Consider the following 23,169-nt stretch of genomic DNA (forward strand, 5'->3'; position numbering starts at 1 on the left):
TCCCTTGGCTCTCCCATTCCTTCCCCCTTTCCTCATCCATGTTTTTCCATCCGTCTGTCCCCATCACTGGATTGTGTCCAGCCCTCATGGAAGCTGCCAGAGGCACCAAGGGACAAGGATTGCAGAGTGAGGAGGAGTTTCCTTTGAATCCACCTTTTCCAGCAGCCTCTTCCCAGCTCTCCGTGGCTGGTGGTTGCTCCAAACGAGACTCTGGTGACCTGTGGTTGCAGCCGGTCCCAGACAATCCGAGGGCAGAAGCATCAAGCACTGTTCCCGCTCTGTTCCCAGGCTGGGGTTCCACTCCCCAGGCTCCGTAAAGCAGGAGAAGTCTCTGGCAGGAGGAAGAAAATTCCCAGAATTCACAGAATGGCCAAGTTGGAAGGGACCTTCAAAATCATCGAGTACAACCCAGCCCCAACACCTCAACCCATCCCTGGCACCCAGTGCCACATCCAGGCTTTGTTAAACACACCCAGGGATGGGGACTCCCCCACCTCCCCGGGCTGCCATCCCAGAACTTTATCACCTTCCTGGGAAGAACTTTTCCCTGATATCCAGCCTGAATTCCCCTTGGAATTCCACAGCTTGAGGCTGTGACCTCTGGCTCTGTCAGTTCCTGGAGAAGGAGCCCAACCCCAGCTGAGCACAGCCACTGTCAGGAGCTGTGGGGAGTGCTGAGGTCACCCCTGAGTCTCCTTTTCTCCAGGCTGAGCACCCCCAGCTCCCTCAGGGGTTCCTCACAGGGTTTGTGTCCCCAGCCCCTCTCCAGCCTCGTTGTCCCCTCTGGACAAATCCCAGCGTCCTTCCCAACCTGAGGGGCCAGAACTGGACGCAGCACATGAGGTGACCTCACCAGTGCCCAGCACAGGGACAGAATGACCTCCCTGCTCCTGCTGGCCACACCATTCCTCCTGTGGGCAGGACCAGGTTTTCTCACCGCTGTCAGAGTGCTCTGTCCATGTTTTGTAGTCCTCCAAGTGATTCCTGCTCAGGTCAGCCCTGGAATTCCCTACACAGAGATCTCCAGGCTTCTGGAGACACTGCGATCCAAGGAAAGACAGGACACAGCTGGGATGAGATGGGACCTGCAGGCAGCTGGCAGCTTTCATGCTCCTCTTTTTGAAGGACCTTGTCCAAGCCCTGCTGGGTCTTCCCCACCTCTTCTCACCCTCATTTCCCTTCCCTCCATCCTCCCTCCCTCCTTTCCCTGTCCTCCCTCTGCACTGCTTCCCCCTGGACTCGGAGTGATGCCAAACTTGGTGACTCTCCCATGCAAGGCTCCAAGGCCCAGGTGAAGAACAAGGACAAGGACAAGTCCAAGGCACCCAAAGATGACAAGAAGAAGAAGCAGCAGCCTGTCCCTGAGCTCCCCGAGAAGAAGAACAAGCAGAAGATCGATGAGCTCAAGGTACGGGGGCGGGGGGGGATGCTTCCAAGGAAGTTCTCAATCATGGGGATGATGTGCCTTGGGACATCTCTCCTAGGGATTTATCTTGGGATGAGGCTTCCCAGCCTCTCTCTATGGCTGGAAGCAGTCTGAGGTCACTAGAAAAGGGGTTGTCCTGGGATCGGCTCATCCCTGGGGCAGCTTGGAGGTGTCTCAGCTCCAAGGGAGAGTTTTCTTGCCTGAATATGGCTGGTGCAGCCAGGATTGAGGACAGGGGTGGACTCTGGTTCAGTGACCCCAGGATTTCTCAGGATTCATGTCGTCTGTTGTTCTGGGGTTCAGATGGGGTTTAGACCTGGATCTTGCACAGAGGGGGAACAATGGCCCCACCCAATGCTCCAAGATTCCCTGTTCCCAACCCAATAATGCTGGAGGATTCTTCTCCTTCCTAGAAAAATTAACCACTGGGAGCTGAGGTGTCCATGTTCACAGAATCTCAGAATCCCTGAGGTTGGAAAATCCCTCCCAGCCCATCCAGTCCAGCTGTGCCCAATCCCCACCTTGTCCCCAGCCCAGAGCTCTGAGTGCCACATCCAGGAATTCCCTGGATACCTCCAGGGATGGGCACTTCGACCCTCCCTGGGCAGCCCCTGCCAAGGCCTGACCACCCTTTCCACAAGGATATTATTCCTGATATCCGATCTGAACCTTCCTGGCACAGCTTGGGGCTCCTCTTATCCTTTCCCTCGTTCCTTCCGATCTGATTGAGTACCCACCACATCTTTTGCTCGCCTTTCTTTTTATCCCAAATTCCCTCCTTTTAAATTTTTTTTCATCTCAGGTCTTCAACAAAGAGCTGGAAACGGAGTTTGACAACTTTGAGGATTGGCTGCACACCTTCAACCTGCTCCGGGGGAAGATTGGGGACAACGACGACAACGCCACGGAGGAGGAGAGGATAGTGGGGAGGTTCAAAGTGAGTGCTTAGGAATGCCGGCCAGGATTTTGGGGAGGGTGTTTTGGGATGGGTTTGTCTGCCCGGAGGCCCTGGGCAGCAGGACTCAGTCGGGCCATGCCCTCCCTCGCACCAGGGCTCCATGTGCGTCTACAAAGTGCCGCTCCCCGATGACATCAGCAAGGAGGCAGGATATGAGCCCACCTTCGGGATGTTCCAGGGGATCCCCAGCAACGACCCCATCAACGTGCTGGTCCGAGTCTACATCGTGCGGGTGAGTGGGAATTTGGGGTGCGGCAGCGGGATCTGGCCCTCCCTAAAGGTGTTCTCAGGGATGGAGAACCATCCCATCCCTTCTCAGGGGTGGAGAGCCGTCCCAACCTTCTCAGGGGTGGAGAACCATCCCAACCTTCTCAGGGGTGGAGAACCATCCCATCCCTTCTCAGGGATGGAGAACCATCCCAACCTTCTCAGGGGTGGAGAACCGGCCCATTCCTTCTCAGGGGTGGAGAGCCGTTCCATCCCTTCTCAGGGATGGAGAACCGGCTCATCTCTTCTCAGGGGTGGAGAACCGTTCCATCCCTTCTCAGGGATGGAGAACCAACCCATCCCTTCTCAGGGGTGGAAAACCATCCCATCCCTTCTCAGGGATGGAGAACAAACCATCCCTTCTCAGGGGTGGAGAACCGGCCCATCACTTCTCCGGGATGGAGAACCAACCCATCTCTTCTCAGGGGTGGAGAACCAGCCCATCACTTCTCCGGGATGGAGAACCAACCCATCCCTTCTCAGGGATGGAGAACCATCCCAACCTTCTCAGGGGTGGAGAACCATCCCAACCTTCTCAGGGGTGGAGAACCATCCCATCTCTTCTCAGGGATGGAGAACCAGCCCATCCCTTCTCAGGAATGGAGAACCATCCCATCCCTTCTCAGGGATGGAGAACCAACCCATCCCTTCTCAGGGATGGAGAACCATCCCATCCCTTCTCAGGAATGGAGAACCAACCCATCCTTTCTCAGGGGTGGAGAACCGTTCCATCCCTTCTCAGGGGTGGAAAACCAACCCATCCCTTCTCAGGGATGGAGAACCATCCCATCCCTTCTCAGGGGTGGAGAACCGTTCCATCCCTTCTCAGGGATGGAGAACCAACCCATCCCTTCTCAGGGATGGAGAACCGGCCCATCCCTTCTCAGGGATGGAGAACCAACCCATCCCTTCTCAGGGATGGAGAACCAACCCATCCCTTCTCAGGGATGGAGAACCATCCCATCCCTTCTCAGGGATGGAGAACTGGCCCACCCCTGAGTCCTTGGCTGCTGAGGACAACGCTGACCCATCCCGTCTGCTCCCTGCAGGCCACGGACCTCCACCCGGCCGACATCAACGGGAAAGCTGATCCCTACATCGCCATCAAGCTGGGCAAGACGGACATCAAGGACAAGGAGAACTACATCTCCAAGCAGCTAAACCCTGTTTTTGGGAAGTAAGTCTGTGCCCGGAACTGCCGAGCTGAGCCTGAGCTTGCCAGCCCTCAGACCTGCAGCTGAGGTGTCCCACGGCTGCTCCTTGAGCTGGAATGGTGGGATTGGTCCCACAGGGTGGGATCCTTCCAGGATGTCCTCTTTTGCCAGCGTTTGGTCAATGTGGCACTGTGTGTTTAAGAGATGAACCTGAAACGGATCTGATCAAGGTGAAACACCCGCTTAGGAACAATTCGACATAAATTTGAGTGAGAATAAGACACAAACTCGGCTTTAGGGGTGGTGGGATGTCCAGGTCAAGGATTTTCCCTCCTGTCAGGTGCTGGTGGTTGAGTTAAACCCCACCTCAGACGTCCTGCAGTGATGGATGCAGACTTGTTATGGTTTGATATTGGTGCAATGCTGGCGTTCTTGTGAAAACGTTCTTTCTTCAACTGAATGCTGTGAGATGTGATCAGGAACAAAGTAGAGCAGGCCTGAGCTTAAAAGTAGGGGAGAAAACTTTATTATTTTATAACTACAATAAAAAGAATACACAGAATTTAGGATGAAGACTTTTTAGAACGTTCTTCTTCTTAATTCTTACTAAAACACAGTGAGACACAACTTTGGGTTTTTGATTAAGTTGCAGTCCATCCATGGGCTGGACCTGTCCTGAGTGGCAGCCAGACCCTGGAGCAGCTTTTCTCTGCTTCCCCCAATCCCAGATCCTTCGACATCGAGGCCACTTTCCCCATGGAGTCCATGCTGACCGTGGCTGTGTACGACTGGGACTTGGTGGGCACTGACGACCTGATCGGGGAGACCAAGATCGACCTGGAGAATCGCTTCTACAGCAAGCACCGGGCGACCTGCGGCGTGTCCCAGACCTACTCCATGTACGGGGAAACCCTTCCCTGTCCCACCTCCCACCTGGACCCTCCTCTGTGTCACCTCCCACCCAGAGCTCCCGCAGGAATCTCCCCCCATCGCTGCCTGCTGATCCTGGAATTCTTTGTTTTGGGAAACACCTCACGCCGTCCAATCCCGCCAGGGGCAGGGGTGAATGGAGGAGGTTGTGCTGTCCCTGGTTTTGTCATCAGCACTTGGGAGTGGTGGGATGGGTCATCAGGAGCCCGGGGCCGGGGGGAGGGACTGGTGGGACTGGCAGGAGTGGTGAGGTCAGTGATGAAATGGGAGCAAACGGGGTGATGCCGAGCATCAGGAATCAAGTGGGATGCACTGGGAATTCCAGGTCTGAGCCAAAGTGGGGTGAATGGTGTTTGAAAAGGGCACAGAGGGTTCAAATCTGAGCTGAAGTTTTACCTTTGCTGCCTCAAATTCTTTCCCTGGGAATTCTGGGTTCTTCATGGTGCAGTGGGGGTTTTTTTCTGGCTAAAAGGGAGAAAGTTTCCTTTGTCCTAGCTACCTTTTTTGGCTGATCTTGCTCTCCTGTTCCCAGCCACGGGTACAACACCTGGCGTGATCCCATGAAGCCTTCCCAAATCCTGTCCAAGCTGTGCAAAGAGGGAAAAGTGGATGGGCCGCACTTCGGGCCAGGGGGAAGAGTGAAAGTTGCCAACAGGGTCTTCACCGGCCCCACGGAGATCGAGGACGAAAATGGTATGGCCCAGTGGGATCATCCCATGGGATGGAGGTGCTGGAGCAGAGCTGGGGTCTGGGGGAGTCTCCTCATCATCCAGGGTTGGAATCTCAGAAGTTTGAATCGTGGAGTGGTTCTAAATGGGTCTTTGAAGGCCACCAACCCCCCGAGACTGGTGTGGTGGGTCCATCACCCAGCCCTGCAGTCACCATCCCAGTATGGACCAGTTACAGAGTCCTATTGTAATTCCTCCTGGAATCACTCAGGACATCCATGGACACCTGAAGCTGCCTCTGGAAATGCCCTCCGAGCAGTGCCATGTCCCAAGAGCCACGGAGACACCTCAGCAGCATTTAGGAGATTGTTATCCGTGGGAATGCATTCCCAAACAATGGGAGATGAGGGTTGTGTCCCAACGCACTCACGTGTGCCCAAGAAAGAGGGAGACAGGCCCGGAGGGGTGAAGAAAAGAAGGAAAATATGGTCAGCAGACATGGGACTGGTTCAGGCAGGGAAAACTGAACGGGGATCTGAACCTTCGACAGGGATTGGAGAGACATAAGAGGAGTTAGGAAGTGCTGGCTGAGGGACAAAGTGTTCCCAAGGGACGGAGAGGATGAGGCAGTTCTGCACCTTGGAACAGTTCTGCACCTTGGGACAAAGTGTTCCTTTTATCCCAAATTCCCAAGAAAACATCCCAAGAGACGGAGGGGATGAGGCAGTTCTGCACCTTGGGACAGTTCTGCAACCCTTGGGACAAAGTGTTCCCACCAAGGATGGAGGGGATGAGGCAGTTCTGCACATTGGAACAGTTCTGCACCTTGGGACCAAAGTGTTCCCAAGAGATGGAGAGGATGAGGCAGTTCTGCATCCCTTGGGACAAAGTGTTCTTTTTATCCCAAATTCCAAAGAAAACATCCCAAGAGACGGAGGGGATGAGGCAGTTCTGCACCTTTGGACAGTTCTGCAATGCTTGGGACCAAAGTGTTCCCAAGGGATGGAGAGGATGAGACAGTTCTGCAACCCTTGGGACAGTTCTGCAACCCTTGGGACAAAGTGTTCCCTCAAAGGACGTAGGGGATGAGGCACTTCTGCACCTCGGGACAATTCTGCACATTGGGACAGTTCTGCACCTTGGGACCAAAATGTTCGCAAGGGATGGAGAGGATGAGACAGTTCTGCAACCCTTGGGACAAAGTGTTCTTTTTATCCCAAATTCCAAAGAAAACATCCCAAGAGACGGAGGGGATGAGGCAGTTCTTCACCTTTGGACAGTTCTGCAATGCTTGGGACCAAAGTGTTCCCAAGGGATGGAGAGGATGAGACAGTTCTGCAACCCTTGGGACAGTTCTGCACCTTGGGACAGTTCTGCAACCCTTGGGACAAAGTGTTCCCACCAAGGATGGAGGGGATGAGGCAGTTCTGCACTTTGGGACAGTTCTGCAACCCTTGGGACAGTTCTACACCTTGGGACAGTTCTGCAACCCTTGGGACAGTTCTGCACCTTGGGACAGTTCTGCAACCCTTGGGACAAAGTGTTCCCACCAAGGATGGAGGGGATGAGACAGTTCTGCAACCCTTGGGACCGAAGTGTTCTTTTTATCCCAAATTCCAAAGAACACATCCCAAGAGATGGAGGGGATGAGCAGCTCTGTACCTTGGGACAGTTCTGCAACCCTTGGGCAACAAAAGTGTTCTTTTTATCCCAACTTCCCAAGAAAACATCCCAAGAGATGGAGGGGATGAGGCAGTTCTGCACCTTGGGACAGTTCTGCACCTTGGGACAGTTCTGCAATCCTTGGGACAAAGTGTTCCCACCAAGGATGGAGGGGATGAGGCAGTTCTGCACTTTGGGACAGTTCTGCACCTTGGGACAGTTCTGCATCCCTTGGGACAGTTCTGCAACCCTCGGGACAAAGTGTTCCCACCAAGGATGGAGGGGCTGAGGCAGTTCTGCACCTTGGAGCACAGGTGGAGGCCCGGGGTGCTTTGCTGTCCCTGTGCCCCTGTCCCAGCTGTCCAAGCTCTCCCTTGTCCTCCAGGCCAGAAGAAGCCGACGGACGAGCACCTGGCGCTGGCGGTGCTGCGGCACTGGGAGGACATCCCGCGGGCCGGCTGCCGCCTCGTCCCCGAGCACGTGGAGACACGGCCGCTGCTCAACCCCGACAAGCCGGGCATCGAGCAGGTCTCACATTCCAACGGGAATTCCACATTCCATGGGGGCCAGCGCAGCCCTAGCCCACCTTGGGGCAGAGAAAATCGCCAGTGCCTCCCGATCCATCCTCATCCATTTCACATCCCAAAGTTCCTCCTGATTCCCCATGACTGGGCACCTGGGAGCAAAATTCCCAGCAGATTCCCATGCAAAAGGGATGGGGAACACAAAATGCAGTGCTGGGAATTCTCTGGAGACCCTGAACCTCCTGGAGTCCTCAGGAGGACTCTGAGCCCATTTTGGGGAGGAATCACAGCCCTGTTGAGTAAAGGGGGGAAAGCAGGAAGAGAGTTCAGTTCTGGTTGTTTTAGAGACCCAATTTTGGTCAGAAATCTCCCAAAATCCAATCCTGGGCTGCCCTGTTGAGTCTCTTTGCAGAACTTGGGAGCAGAGGAGGGAAAGCTCCCCCTGGTGAGGCTGATCAGAGAGACCACGTGGAAATTATGGAATCATGGAATGGTTTGGGCTGGAAGGGCCTTAAACCCATCCAGTTTCACCCCCTCCATGAGGCGCTTCTGCAAGGGTGGAGAAGGATTTGTGCCGTGGGAGAAGCTTGTCCCACTCCACATCTGGCACGGGCGGAGTGATGGCTGTGGGAAGAGGGGGACACGGGTGGGGAGGGGACAGGAGGGACAAGGGGAGCTGATTGTGCCTCTCCCACCCCGCAGGGCCGCCTGGAGATGTGGGTGGATATGTTCCCCATGGATATGCCAGCGCCCGGCCCTGCCATCGATATTTCTCCCAGGAAACCAAAGAAGTAAGGAACACCAGGGAGAACGGGAGGTTGGGGCTGGACAGTCGGCTTCTCCCATCTCCTGCCACCGCTCCATGGCCCTCTGCTGGGGTTCCTCATCCATGCTGGCATTCCCAGAGATCCCAACACTGGAGGCAGCTCCAGAGCTGCTCCAGAGGGTGGGATCCCACATCTTCCATCCCCTGCAGATCCCGATCTTTCTTGCCCGTGTGAACTTGGGAATTCTATCGTTCCCGGGGCAGAGCAGAGTGCCCAGCCCTGAGCCTCTCCTGGGCATGGGCAGGGTTATCCCAGGGCAGTTTAGATGGAGCTTTTCCAGGAGGTGATGGACAGCAGGATGGGTGGTGGAGGCCACTGGGACAGCCGATCATTCCAAGCAGGAAAAAGCAGGCACAGGCAGCGCACGGAGGGGGAAGAAGGACATTTCTGCCCTCAATATCCCTTCTAGTTCTTTCTCACCCTGCTGGCCTTGGTCCTTTTCCTGCCCCCAGTGCCGGGATACAGGGATGGCACTGGGAATCCCGACGGGAGCCAGCACGGGACGGGCAGGAGCAGAAGGAGAACAGGAAAAGGTGGAGGAACCCCACGGATGGGCTCAGCCAGGGCACTGCCAGAGGGAGATCCCGAAGGAGGGGGTTCAGGAGGCTGCAAATCCACTTCCCTCACCTGGACACTCCCTGGCACGTCCAGTGAGGTGCGTGGCCACGCGTCCTGAGCCTCCCTCCAGCCTCCCCTCGCTGCAGGAGCCAGGATTCCGCCCTCCCCGCTCCCACCGTGGGAGCCACTTCCTCTGTGTGGCAGTTTTGGTTTGAAACTGGGTAGAAACGGTGATTTTTCTGTAGTCCACTAATTTTGCTAATTTGGGAGTTTCTCAATTTCGAGATTTCTTGGTTAAAGTACTAAAGAGTGTGGCAGGTTTTGATATTGGTTAATTACTAGTGTATATGTTTCTTGTTGTGAGATAGGATTAGAAGAAAAGTACAGCAGGTTTAAAACTTTAAAAGGGCATTAAAAAAATTATTTATAGTGATTAAAAGGGAGAAAAAAGTAGTAAGAATTAAGACAAACTCTTAAAAACATTTTTCCTCTCCCTACAACTTTTTTCGTTTTCTACTGATAATGTAAAGAAACGAAACCTAAAATTTCTGGTCAGTTTACTGCTTCTAAAGTAGTCTCTTTTTTATTATTATTTTTTTAGTTTACTTAGGGAGAGAAGTCCTTCTTGTTAATGTTATGGAGACTTCTTTACAAGAGGAAAACCAGTTTTCTTGAGGTTCTTAAATTGGTCTTAATTAGCAGCCACCCAGGGGAAATCTGCTATCGTTAAGTTCTTATTTTCGACAAGCCTTCATAAATGAGCCACAGCTCATTTATGGATTACATTTATGGTTTATGTTTCACCATCAAGAAATTCCCAGCCAAGCAGAAGGGACGGGAAGCTCCCCAGCCAGCTGGGAATTCCCTGAAGACCCCAAAAACCTCCTGGGGTCCTGAGGGGGACTCGGAGCCTGTTCTGTGGCGGGGATCACAGCCCTGTTGAGTAAAGTGGGGAGAGTGGGAACAAAGTTGGGCTCTGGTTGTTTTGCAGACCCAATTTTGGTCAGAAATCTCCTAAAATCCAGTTCTGTGCTGCCCCACTGAGCCTTTGGCGAGCTCTTTGCAGAGGCTGGGAGCAGAGGAGGGAAAGCTCCCCTTGGTGCTTGGCTCTCCCTGGTGAGACTGATCCGAGAGCTCAGGTGGAGATCCTGGAATCATGGAATGGTTTGGGTGGGAAGAGACCTTAAAGCTCATCTTGTTTCACCCCCTGCCATGGGCAGGGACACCTTCCACTGTCCCAGGGTGCTCCCAGCCCCATCCAAGCCTTGGGCACTGCCAGGGATCCAGGATTCCAGCTGCTCTGGGAATTCCCACCCTGCCAGGGAACAATTCCCAATTCCCAATCTCCCACCCAGCCCTGCCCTCTGGCACTGGGAGCCATTCCCTGGCTCCTGTCCCTCCATCCTTGTCCCCAGTCCCTCTGCAGCTCTCCTGGAGCCCCTCCAGGCCCTGCAGGGGCTCTGAGCTCTCCCTGGATCCTTCTCCAGGTGAACACTCCCAACTTTCCCAGCCTGTCCCTATAGGAAGAGTTCTATCCCTGTAATCATCTCCATGTTTGGGAGCCCCTCCTGTCCCTGATCCTGCCCTCTGGACCCCTGGGACAGATCCCTGTGAGCAATTCCCTGTTCCTGGCAGCCAGCCCTGCTTCTGACAGCACCACCCCATCTCCTCCTATCTCATTCCCCACTCCCATTCCTGTTCCCATTCCCCATTCCCATTCCCTCCTATCCCATTCCCTGCTCCCATTTCCCGTTCCCATTCCCTGCTCCCATCATTTCCCACTCTGATTTCCCACTCCCATTCTCTGTTCCCATTCCCTGTTCCCATCCCCTCCTATCCCATTCCCCATTCCCCGCTCCCATTCCCCACTCTATTGCCCGTTCCCATTCCCCATTCCCATTCCCCATTTCCATTCCCTGTTCCCATCCTCTCCCATCCCATTTCACATTCTCATTCCCCGTTCCTATTTCCCATTCCCACTCCCTGTTCCCATCCTCTCCCATCCCATTTCCCGCTCCCATTCCCCGTTCCAATTCCCCATTCCCATTCCCCACTCCCACTCCCTGTTCCCATCCCTTCTTATCCCATTCCCTGTTCCAATCCCCTCCTATCCCATTTCCTGCTCCCATTCCCCGTTCCCATTCCCCATTCCCATTTCCCGCTCCGATTCCCTGTTCCCATCCCCTCTTATCCCATTCCCTGTTCCAATTCCCCATTCCCCGCTCCCATTCCCATCCACTCCTATCCCATTCCCCATTCCCTGCTCCCATTCCTCACTCCCATTCTGCACTCCCATTTCCCGTTCCCATTCCCCATTCCCATTCCCGTCCTCTCCTATCTCATTCCCCATTCCCCGTTCCAATCCCCTCCTATCCCATTTCCCGCTTCCATTCCCATTCCCCGTTCCCATTCCCCATTCCCATTCCCATCCTCTCCTATCCCATTCCCCATTCCCATTCCCATCCTCTCCTATCCCATTCCCCATTCCCCATTCCCATCCTCTCCTATCCTCCCCATTCCCCGTTCCAATCCCCTCCTATCCCATTTCCCGCTCCTATTCCCATTCCCCATTCCCATTCCCACTCCCCATTCCCATCCTCTCCTATCCCATTCCCCATTCCTTGCTCCCATTCCGCACTCCAATCCCTGTTCCCATTCCCTGTTCCCATTCCCCATTCCCATTCCTATCCTCTCCTATCCCATTCCCCATTCCCCGCTCCCATTCCGCACTCCAATCCCTGTTCCCATTCCCTGTTCCCATTCCCCGTTCCCATTCCCATCCTCTCCTATCCCATTCCCCATTCCCCGCTCCCATTCCTCACTCCCATTCTGCACTCCTATTCCCCGTTCCCATTCCCCGTTCCCATTCCCATCCTCTCCTATCCCATTCCCTATTCCCCGCTCCAATTCCACACTCCAATCCCTGTTCCCATTCCCTGCTCCCATTCCCCGTTCCCATTCCCGCTCCTGTGCCTCACCTCCTCTCCCTCCCTGGGGCAGGTACGAGCTCAGGGTGATCGTGTGGAACACCGACGAGGTCGTCCTGGAGGACGACGACTACTTCACCGGCGAGAAGTCCAGCGACATTTTTGTCAGGGGGTAGGTACAGCCTGGAATTCCCCCGGCGCCTCCTCCGCCTCTCCCGGGGCGGGAGTGGCGCACGGGCGGTGCTGGGGAACCCAAATCCAGCCAGGACTGGGTGGATGTGTTCTCACCTGCTGCTGTGCCACGCTTGGAGGCGGGACTGGAGAGTTTGGGGGTCCTCGCCCCCTCTCTGGGGAGAATCCAGCATGGAGAGGACACGAGGGGGAGGGTATAGAAAAAATGTGGTGAATCCCAGATTCGGGAAGAAGTGATGGTGTCTGCTCCAGATCAGAAGGCTGAAGGACAGCTTTACTAAAACTATACCATATTGCATTAATATAGTATTTAAAGAGATACTTTCCTATTCTACATACTCACTTCTTACTTACCTAAGTAACTCAAACTCGTGACTCTGCTGAGAGCCCGAGCCACAGCTGGATCCATTGGCCACTGACCCCAAACAACTTCCCCAGAATCCAATCCAGCTGCTGAGAGCCACAGCTGGATCCATTGGCCACTGACCCCAAACAACTTCCCCAGAATCCAATCCAGCTGCTGAGAGCCACAGCTGGATCCATTGGCCACTGACCCCAAACAACATCACCAGAATCCAATCCAGCTGCTGAGAGCCACAGCTGGATCCATTGGTCACTGACCCCAAACAACTTCCCCAGAATCCAATCCAGCTGCTGAGAGCCACAGCTGGATCCATTGGTCACTGACCCCAGACAACTTCACCAGAATCCAATCCAGCTGCTGAGAGCCACAGCTGGATCCATTGGTCACTGACCCCAGACAACTTCCCCAGAATCCAATCCAGCTGCTGAGAGCCACAGCCACAGCTGGATCCATTGGCCACTGACCCCAAACAACTTCCCCAGAATCCAATCCAGCTGCTGAGAGCCACAGCTGGATCCATTGGTCACTGACCCCAAACAACTTCCCCAGAATCCAACCCAGCTGCTGAGAGCCACAGCTGGATCCATTGGTCACTGACCCCAAACAACTTCCCCAGAATCCAATCCAGCTGCTGAGAGCCACAGCTGGATCCATTGGCCACTGACCCCAAACAACTTCAACCCAGTCATCACTGCAGGTGAACAATCTCCAACCACATCCCACATGGCCAAAACAAAGGAGCAGAGATAAAGATTGTTTTCTCTTCTCCTCTCTGTGCTTCTCCTGAGAGACAGAATTGTGTCTCTGTCCAGAGAATGTGAATGCCACAGAAGGGACGATTGTCTCATCATCTTGGCCAGGTTCTTGCTGGGGGTGTTTCCTTAGAGTCTCTTTCTTGCCTCTGCTGAGATTCCAAAGACGCTGCTGGCATCTCCTGCCTCGCCTCCTCCCCTTGGCTGCATGTGAAAAACGACAACCGCCTGTTTTGAAATTTTTAAATGATTTAATCGTAATAAAATAGTTATAAAAATAGTAATAAAAACTGGAGCAATAAGAATTTGGACAATCAGAGTTAGGACAATAAAGAACAATAAAAGCAAATAATTACGGACATCTGCATGCTTTCCTCTTGAAAGTATGGCTCACTAACAAAGGATTAACCCTTAAAAGCAGCAGCCTGTTGAATATTCATATATCTCATACATGATGCATAAATTCTTTTCAAAGGGTGTTCTCTGGTTATCATCAACTTCTTCCCCTCAATCCTGGTGGATCCTTAAAGGCAGAGAGGAGGTGGAGGAATGTTTGTCTTTTCCCATAAGGAGGCAGTAGCTCTTTAGGTGTCTTGTTGCTGTTACATCTGTGTGAATAATCTCTTGATTATCTCATCCCTTTCTTGAGCTTGTTAAAAAAATATCTCACCTCGCATCGTTTCTATTATAACATTATAACCTAAAACTGTATCTACCACACTGCTTAAAAAGGGCTAATACAGTACTACAAAATAACTTTCCAACGTAACACATCTAGTATTCTGTTTAGTATTTGCAGAGAGCCAATAATTTAATATGCATTTTCCACCCTGCACATCCAGTGGGCCCCGCTTGGAGCTGCTTGTCTGGAACGCCCCTGGGGTGGTTTTGTCTCGGGGTCCGGGATGTCGAGGTGACCCCGAGAATGTAAAAAGTCTTTTTCTCCCACCCTGTGCAGCCAAAGAAAAAGTCTGAAACGTGTAGGGTCAGCTTCTCAAGGTTGTTTATTTTTCCTTACCTACAGCATTCTTTCTCTGACCCACTGAGCTCCATCTAGCAGGTCGCCCATGGCATTCTGTCTGCCCTCTAGGGCAGTGTTTACGTTTCACACCAAAAACAACATTTACTATGTTTACAATATTGTGCCAGTATCTATAATTTATGTTAGACAGTGTGTCTCTGCCTTAAACCAGTAGAAACCTTGGGCAGCACCAGAGCCCAGCCAGGGCTGCACCCAAAATGACCCAAAATGGCCCCAAAATGCACGAGCGCTCCCGGGGCTCTCCCTGGGATCAGTTCTGCTCCATTGGCACCTTGGAGCTCATTGTCCCATTCCAGCTCTAGCCCATCAGTCCCATCCTTGTTTTTCTCTCTTTATTCCACGTTGTTTGTGCTCCTGGGCTGAGGTTTGGATCATTTGTCCTTGGTGCCCAGCTGGAGCAGGAATTGTTTTGTCTCCCTGCTCTGTGCAGAGATCTCACCATCCCATAATGTGAAGCCCAGATCCACCCACTAAACCAGCACAGAATGTGAAAAAAAATAAAAGTTAAGACCTGAGGCATCGCTCGGTCCCCTCTGCCCCTCGCTGAGCTTCTCTTGATGTCCCCTCGTGGCATCTCCACCCTGCCAGCGCCAGTCCCAGAGTCTGGAGCCAAGCTGGTGGTTCTTGCTCTGGTGGTTTGTTCCCATCTCTGCCTCACCCTCCTACAGCTGGAAGGGAAAGCCCCTTCCAGAACTTCACCGCACCACAGAGTCATGGAATCATGGAATGCTTAGGGTGGAAAAGGACTTTAAACCTCATCCCAGCCCTTGCCATGGACGGGGACATCTTCCACTGTCCCAGGCTTCTCCAGGCCATGGTTCTCTCTCAACAGACAAATCCCATGGGATGCAGGTCCAAGGAATCCAAGCAAAACCCTGAGCTCTGAGGAGAACTTGGAGCCATCCCAGCAGCTCCATCCCTCTGGAATGTGAGGAACTTTCATCCCTGGAAGTGTCCAAATCCAGGCTGGACCAGGCTTGGAACAGTTGTGGACACTGCCAGGGATTCAGGGGCAGCCACAGCTCCTCTGGGCACCCTGTGCCAGGGCCTGCCCACCCTCACAGGGAACAATTCCTAATTCCCAAAATCCCACCCAAATCTCCCCTTTTCCAGTGGGAAGCCGTCCCCATTGTCCTGACCCTCCAGGCCCTTGTCCGAAGTTCTGATCCCTTTCCATCCTGCTCTGCTCCAGCCTCCCCAGCTTTGCTCCCAGCTCCTGCAGAATTCCTTCACATCTCCTCACCCAGGCTAAGCCCTCGGACAACCCCTTGAACCTCCTTCTCCTGAAGTTCTCTGTTCCCTCTGGCATCCTCCTGCCCCTTGGATCTGCTGCTGCCGTGTCTGGAGCAGCCCCATCCCCTTCTTCACAACTTTTAGGTCCTTCCAAACCTGGAGACACCAGGACAGGGTGGTCCTGTCCCCTCTCCTGTCCCACATAAACCTCTGCCCCCCATCTCACCTCCCTGGGCCCTGCAGGTGGCTGAAGGGGCAGCAGGAGGACAAGCAGGACACGGATGTCCATTACCACTCCCTCACTGGTGAAGGCAACTTCAACTGGCGCTACATCTTCCCCTTCGACTACCTGATGGCCGAGGAGAAGATCGTCATCTCCAAGAAGGAGTCCATGTTCTCCTGGGATGAGACCGAGTACAAGATCCCCGCCCGCCTCACCCTGCAGGTCTGGGACGCCGACCACTTCTCGGCCGATGATTTCCTGGGTATGTGGAGGGTCCAGAGCGTCCCACAAACCCCTTGAGCTGCTGCTGGGTGGAGCAGGTGGGAGGAGAGGGCAGGGAGGGTCTGCAGGGGGTTCTGGTCGGGCTGGATCCATGGGCCGAGGACAACTGCCAGGTCCTGAACTAGGGTCACACCAACCCCACCGAGCGCTCCAGGCTGGGAAAGAGGGGCTGGAAAAGGCCCTGGGGGTGCTGTGCCAGCAGCTGGACATGAGCCCAGGAGTGGCCAAGAGGGACAAGAGGGACAGCTCTGGAGGGACAGCAGGGCCAGGGCAGTGCCCGTCCCCTGGGCTGGCACTGCTGGGGCACCTCCAGGGCTGGGGCAGCTCTGGGCCCCTCCTGCCAGGAGAGACCTGGAGGGGCTGGAGCGTGTCCAGGGAAGGGAACGGAGCCCCAGGAGGGGCTGGGGGAGCTGGGAAGGGAATGGAGAGTTCCTGAGGAGCTGGGAAGGGAATGGAGAGCTCCTGAGGGAGCTGGGAAGGGGCTGGAGAGTTCCTGAGGGAGCTGGGAAGGGAATGGAGAGTTCCTGAGGAGCTGGGAAGGGAATGGAGAGTTCCTGAGGAGCTGGGAAGGGGCTGGAGAGTTCCTGAGGAGCTGGGAAGGGGCTCAGCCTGGAGCAAAGGAGGCTCAGGGGGACCTTGTGGCTCTCACAGCTCCTGCCAGGAGGGGACAGCCAGGGGGGGATTTGGGATCTGTTCCCAGGGAACAGGGACAGGACAAGGGGAAATGGGCTCTGGCTGGGCCAGGGCAGGCTCAGGGTGGGCAGCAGCAGGAATTTCTGCCTGGAAAGGGAGCTCAGGCCTTGGCACTGCCCAGGGAGGGTTGGAGTGCCCGTCCCTGGAGGTGTCCAGGGAATTCCTGGATGTGGCACTCAGAGCTCTGGGCTGGGACAAGGTGGGGATTGGGCACAGCTGGTCTGGGAGGGATTTTCCAACATGCGTGTTTCCACGATTCTGAGATCCCTTTCCTCCACTGCTGCTGTAGCCAAGTCACCCCATTTCTCCTCCCCAGAGGTGCTTTAATGCTGCTCCCCAGGGCAGGAGAGGCTGGCCCAGCCCATCTCCAGCCAAAAACTCGGCCTTTTTGGCATGCCAACCTCTGTCCTCCCCGTTGTCCTGCCAGGGGCCATCGAGCTGGATCTGAACCGCTTCCCCCGAGGAGCCAAGACGTCCAAGCAGTGCAGCCTGGAGATGGTGACCAATGAGGCTGAGCTGCCCATGATCTCCATCTTCAAGCAGAAGCGGGTCAAGGGCTGGTGGCCGTTCGTGGCCAGGGACGAGAACGACGAGCTGGAGATCACCGTAAGGATGGGGGAAAGGGAGGGTTTGCCTCCGGGGCACCGCGCTCTTGTGGGCACCCTGCATCCCCCCACATGGCTTTGCTCCCTCGGGACCCTTGTGCCCCGGGAGCGCGTCCCAGGCCTCAGCGCAGCTCTCTGCTCCTGCAGGGCAAAGTCGAGGCTGAGCTGCACCTTCTGACAGCGGAGGAGGCTGAGAAATCCCCCGCTGGGCTGGCTCGCAATGAGCCCGATCCCCTGGAGAAGCCCAAGTGAGTAGGAGAAGCCTCTCTGCAGCAGGGACCTGGGATTATGGAATTCTGCTCCCACCTGGACTGCTGCGTCCAGCTCCGAGCCCCACAACAGGAAAGATGTGGACCTGCTGGAAAGGGGCTAGAGGAGGCCACGGAGATGTTCTGAGCCTGGAGCCGGGCTGGGAGAGCTGGGGGGGCTCACCTGGAGAGGAGAAGGATCCAGGGAGAGCTGGGGGGGCTCACCTGGAGAGGAGAAGGATCCAGGGAGAGCTGGGGGGCTCACGTGGAGAGGAGAAGGATCCAGGCAGAGCTGGGGGCACTCCCCTGGAGAGGAGAAGGATCCAGGCAGAGCTCAGAGCCCCTGGCAGGGCCTGGAGGGGCTCCAGGAGAGCTGCAGAGGGACAGGGGACAAGGATGGAGGGACAGGAGCCAGGGAATGGCTTCCAGTGCCAGAGGGCAGGGCTGGCTGGGAGATTGGGAATTGGGAATTGTTCCCTGGCAGGAGCCAGGGAATGGCTCCCAGTGCCAGAGGGCAGGGCTGGCTGGGAGATTGGGAATTGGGAATTGTTCCTGGCAGGGTGGGCAGGCCCTGGCACAGGGTGCCCACCCTGGATCCCTGGCAGTGCCCAAGGCCAGGCTGGACAGGGATTGGAGCAGCCTGGGACAGTGGAAGGTGTCTCTGCCATGGCAGGGAGTGAAACAAAAAAAAAAAGATGAACTTTAATGTCCACGAATCCCTTTCCTACGGTGGTGGAGTAACGATGGGTGTTTGGTTCCCCTGCAGCCGCCCGGACACGTCGTTCATCTGGTTCCTGAACCCGCTCAAGTCCATCAAATACCTCATCTGCACCCGCTACAAGTGGCTCATCATCAAGATCGTGCTGGCCCTGCTGCTCCTCATCATGGTGGCCCTGTTCCTCTACAGCATGCCCGGATACATGGTCAAGAAGCTGCTGGGAGCGTGAAGGGCTGGAGCCTCTCCCGTGTCCCCAGCCCCAGGCACAACCTTCCCAGCTCTGTGTCCTTCTCCTCCCCGTGATCTCTGGGCAACCTGGGGTATCTCCTCCCTGCTGCTGCTGCTGCTGGATCTCCTCTTTGCCTTCCTTCTCTGGGGGTCCCACTCAGGCTTTAGTGCCAGGGGAATGGGGCGGGAGGGTGGCAAAGATCCCCCAACTCTGCAGCCCGCACCGGGGCTGGGAGAAGTGCCCAGCTGGCTCCTGTGGGAGTCTCCGAGGCCTCTGCCCGCTGGAGTCGTGGCTGGTGCCTTCCGGGGAATCAGGGGAAGGAAAGGGGAGCTGGGGCTGCTCACTGGAGCTGTGGGAGGGAAAGGCTCCGTGGAGAGACGTTCGGAATCCAGGATGGAGCAGAGAGCTGGGATGGAGCAGCTGGGGACGTGCCAGCCCCAGCAGAGAGGGCACAGAGCATCCCCAGTGCCTGTCCCCACTGCCAGCACCATCCCTGCTCCACTTGGAGGTCTGGAAAATCACTTTCCCTGGCACAGAGATCTGTCCCACCTCAGGAATGCTGGACATGGTTCCTAGCAGAGTGAGGGGGCACAGAGCATCCACCATCTCCACTGCCAGCACCATCCCTGCTCCACTCGAAGCTCTGGAGGTCACATTCCCTGTCACAGGGATCTGTCCCACCTCGGGAATGCTGGACATGGTGCCCAGCAGAGTGAGAGGGCACAGAGCATCCACCATCTCCACTGCCACCACTGTCCCTGATCCATTTGGAGCTCTGGAGGTCACATTGCCTGGCACAGGGATCTGTCCCACCTTGGGAATGCTGGACACGGTGCCCAGCAGTGAGGGCACAGAGCATCCCCAGCACCATCCCCACTGCCAGCACCATCCCTGCTCCACTCAGAGCTCTGGAGGTCACATTCCCTGTCACAGGGATCTGTCCCACCTCGGGAATGCTGGACATGATGTCCAGCAGAGTGAGGGGGCACAGAGCATCCCCAGTGCCTGTCACTCCACTTGGAGGTCTGGAGGTCACGTTCCCTGGCACAGGGATCTGTCCCACCTTGGGAATGCTGGACACAGTGCCCAGCAGAGTGAGAGGGCACAGAGCATCCCCAGCACCATCCCCACTGCCAGCACCATCCCTGCTCCACTCAGAGCTCTGGAAAATCACTTTCCCTGGCACAGAGATCTGTCCCACCTCGGGAATGCTGGACATGGTGCCCAGCAGAGTGAGGGGGCACAGAGCATCCACCATCTCCACTGCCAGCACCATCCCTGCTCCACTCGGAGCTCTGGAGGTCACACTCCCTGTCACAGGGATCTGTCCCACCTCGGGAATGCTGGACATGGTGCCCAGCAGAGAGGGCACAGAGCATCCCCAGCACCATCCCCACTGCCAGCACCATCCCTGCTCCACTCGGAGCTCTGGGAAATCACTTTCCCTGGCACAGGGATCTGTCCCACCTCGGGAATGCTGGACACAGTGCCCAGCAGAGTGAGGGGGCACAGAGCATCCCCAGTGCTTGTCCCCACACCACTCACAGGTCTGGAGGTCACATTCCCTGGCACAGGGATCTGTCCCACCTCGGGAATGCTGGACACGGTGCCCAGCAGTGAGGACACAGAGCATCCCCAGTGCCTGTCCCCACTGCCAGCACCATCCCTGCTCCACTCGAAGCTCTGGAGGTCACATTCTCTGTCACAGGGATCTGTCCCACCTCGGGAATGCTGGACACGGTGCCCAGCAGAGTGAGGGGGCACAGAGCATCCCCAGTGCCTGTCCCCACACCACTCAGAGGTCTGGAGGTCACATTCCCTGGCACAGGGATCTGTCCCACCTTGGGCCCAGCAGGTCCCACAGAGAGCCCCGGGGTTGACCAAGGGCAGACCCTTCCCTTTCTCCCCACAGCTCCAGCAGAGACTGGGACGTGTCCCACAGCTCAAACATCTTCCCAAGGTCACCCACCCCGAGGTGGCCGTGGCTGCACATCGCCAGGGCTCACAGCTCCTCTGGCACGGTGTGAGCTCAGACCCCCACTGAAGAACTGAGGATGTCTCCAACGTGTTTTGATGAGGATATTGCTGTTCCAATCGCTCAATAAAAAACAGTTTTCACATCCGGGCTCTCGTGGTAGTGGGTGTCATGCTTCGATTCTGACCAAGCGCCAGGCGCCTACGGAAGCTGCTCCTTCAGAAAAAACAATTAATAAAGGGTTCATGAGCTGAGATGAGGATTGGGAGAAAAGCACTCTAAGGGAAAAACAGGTTCAAATTTAAAAGTATAAAATCAATTTATTATTAACAGAGTCAGAGAAGGATAATGAAAAATAAAAGAAGCTTTTAAAACATTCTTTTTGCCCCTAAGCCCTTCCCTCTTTCCTGTGAACTATTAATGCACGGACTCAGATCAGTGGGGATACTGAGACGTTTATTGCAAGAAAAAGCTGGTTTTATACACTTCTTCAAGACACAGTATTTCCTTATTTCTTCACTAAGCAACCTATCACACATTGCCACGTCATCAACATAATTTAACGTCGTTACACACGAGTGATCACGTGTGTTCACTCATCCAGCAGGCCCCTGCAGGGTCCTCTCTGTGGTGGCTTGAGAGGCCACCTAGAACAGAGGCTAGACAGAATTAAAGGAATAAAAAAGCAGGGATTTCTTAAAAGGCCTCAAAGGATACACTTTGGGCAGCACAAGAACCTGGTCGTGGCGACACCCAAGGTGGACACCAGGTCACGAGTTTTCACGCTTTTATAAGTTTTGGTCCATTTCCATGTTGGGGTAAATTGTCCAATTCCAGCTCCAGGTTCTGCAGTCCCATCCTCACAGATTTCTCTCCTCAATTTGCTGTTTTTAATACTTTTCCATACTCAAGGCATCATCCGTAGGGTGTCTGACACGTCGCATTTCTTCCCCCCGAGGTCAGGCGGAGACAAGCTTCTCTGTGCTGCCGTGGCCTTCTGCAGGCGCGTCCCACCGCCTGTAGATCAATTCCATCTTCTGTCTCTGCTCACACCTTCCCACAGACAGGGCATGGGGGGTTATGGTCAATTTGATACTCAAGATTTTGTTCTGTTTGCTTAGGGGGAGGAGGCTTTCTCTGCTATGCCATGGGGTCCTTCCCATGGGCAAAGCAGTTTTCCCAGAACTTATCCATGGAGTGTAATCTTTTATGGATAGGCTGCGCTAGTTTGGAATCGAGGGCCCTCACTCTCTTTCTTTGGGTCTCCCACTGGATTACAGCTTCCCTGGGCATCCACTCGCTCCAACGTGAGCACTTTCCTTACGGACTGCGTGTGGATCTCTGCATCTCCCGTGGGCTTCGTGGATTACTGGGGGACAGTTTTTATTCACCATGGTCCTCTCTACGTGAGGTAACTAATGCAAAACCAGCGCACACGGCTTGCAGAAGAATCCCAGCTCTGACTCCTGCAGCACCTCCTCCACCTCCCTCCCCACTGACCTTGGTGCTGCCACGCTCTTTTCTCTTGCGTGTCCTCACTTCTTCCTCTTCTCCATCTAAAAGAAAAACCGCTGCCCGTAGGTACCAACAAGTTTCACTAATTTGAAATTCTTGGAGCACCCCGCAGCGCCGAGAGGTTTGATTTTGTTTAGGTTCTGCTTTTGGGGAATCACTCGCCGTGTTTCTCCTGCCACCGGCGTGGGGGTGTTGGCGGCACCAGTATTATTTAACGCCTCTCTTCATGTGGGGCGCTGGGAAGGAAAAGTCGCCGCTCCCCCTGCCCTTCTGCCCATGGAGTGGCTGGCTAAGGATGGCCAGGAGGACAAAGCTCACTGCAGACCAGGCTGAAATAGCGGTGGCAGAGGCGGCGCATCACTGAGCGCCGCACCAGGGTGCCGCAGCGGCACGCCACCCCTGAAGAAACGGCAGGAGCACCAGTTGTTTTGATTTTCTTCTTAAATATGTCATCACAGAGGCATTGCCAACCTCTGCAACTGGCCCAGCAGCATCTTCAGAGCCAACAAAGATGGTGGAAGCTTCCAGCAGCTTCTCACAGAAACTACCTTTGTGGCCCTCTCGCTACCAAAAATTAGGCCATGTAAAACCCACTGTAGAGGGGAAAGCCCTCGGCACTGGCCACTTTTCCTTTTGTCTTTCTCAGCTCTGTCCCGCTGTTTCCTGGGAAGATTCCTCTTGGAATTCCTGCTGCCCTTCCCTTTGCCCTGGGCCAAGAGGGCAGCTGGGCAGGGACTCGCGAGTCGGGGCTCTCTGGTGTCTGTCAGAGGGAGGAGACAAGGAGAATTCCCAGGGCTCTGTGTTTCCCAGAGCTCTTCCAGGGTGTGGAGGAGCATGTCCACCTCCCAGCACAGCTGGACAAGCAGCAGCTGCTGCCCCTCAGCTCCTTGCTCTCCCCACAGCCCTCCCAGTCCAGCCCCGATGCTCCTCCACACCGACGTCTTCAGTCTGGACCGAGCGGTGGAACCATGCGCGTGGAATCGTGATTAGCTTGGAAAGAATTACAACAATTTATGGGCACAAGATCCTGGAGAAAACAGGTACCTGGATTTTCTATCATCGCTCGTGAAGCCCAAAACCGGGCAAGAAAATAAAACTCTATAGTCAGACGGCTTCAGAGCAGGTATTGGTTTATTCAGCACTGGGAGTGTGAGGGATCTCTCTGCCAAAAACTCACTCAATCTTCTCTAGCCTACA

General features: G+C 55.0%; 1 protein-coding gene across 2 annotated transcripts in view; it reads left to right on the forward strand.

The window, feature by feature from the left end:
* The window catches only part of OTOF (otoferlin), a 121,239-nt gene extending 100,406 nt beyond the window's left edge, over nt 1-20,833 (forward strand). For both annotated transcript variants that reach the window (XM_077782491.1, XM_077782490.1), the window contains 13 exons: nt 1,278-1,408; nt 2,229-2,363; nt 2,479-2,616; nt 3,701-3,828; nt 4,534-4,704; nt 5,268-5,428; nt 7,451-7,593; nt 8,292-8,380; nt 11,975-12,073; nt 15,728-15,969; nt 17,110-17,288; nt 17,435-17,535; nt 18,302-20,833. In XM_077782491.1, the coding sequence (XP_077638617.1) occupies nt 1,278-1,408; nt 2,229-2,363; nt 2,479-2,616; nt 3,701-3,828; nt 4,534-4,704; nt 5,268-5,428; nt 7,451-7,593; nt 8,292-8,380; nt 11,975-12,073; nt 15,728-15,969; nt 17,110-17,288; nt 17,435-17,535; nt 18,302-18,482 (1,898 nt within the window). In that variant the 3' untranslated portion in view covers nt 18,483-20,833. The remainder of the gene's footprint in view (nt 1-1,277; nt 1,409-2,228; nt 2,364-2,478; nt 2,617-3,700; nt 3,829-4,533; nt 4,705-5,267; nt 5,429-7,450; nt 7,594-8,291; nt 8,381-11,974; nt 12,074-15,727; nt 15,970-17,109; nt 17,289-17,434; nt 17,536-18,301) is intronic.
* The last annotated feature ends 2,336 nt before the right edge of the window (nt 20,834-23,169 follow it).

Source organism: Lonchura striata, chromosome 3, assembly GCF_046129695.1.
Source record: "Lonchura striata isolate bLonStr1 chromosome 3, bLonStr1.mat, whole genome shotgun sequence".
Classification (NCBI taxonomy): domain Eukaryota; kingdom Metazoa; phylum Chordata; class Aves; order Passeriformes; family Estrildidae; genus Lonchura; species Lonchura striata.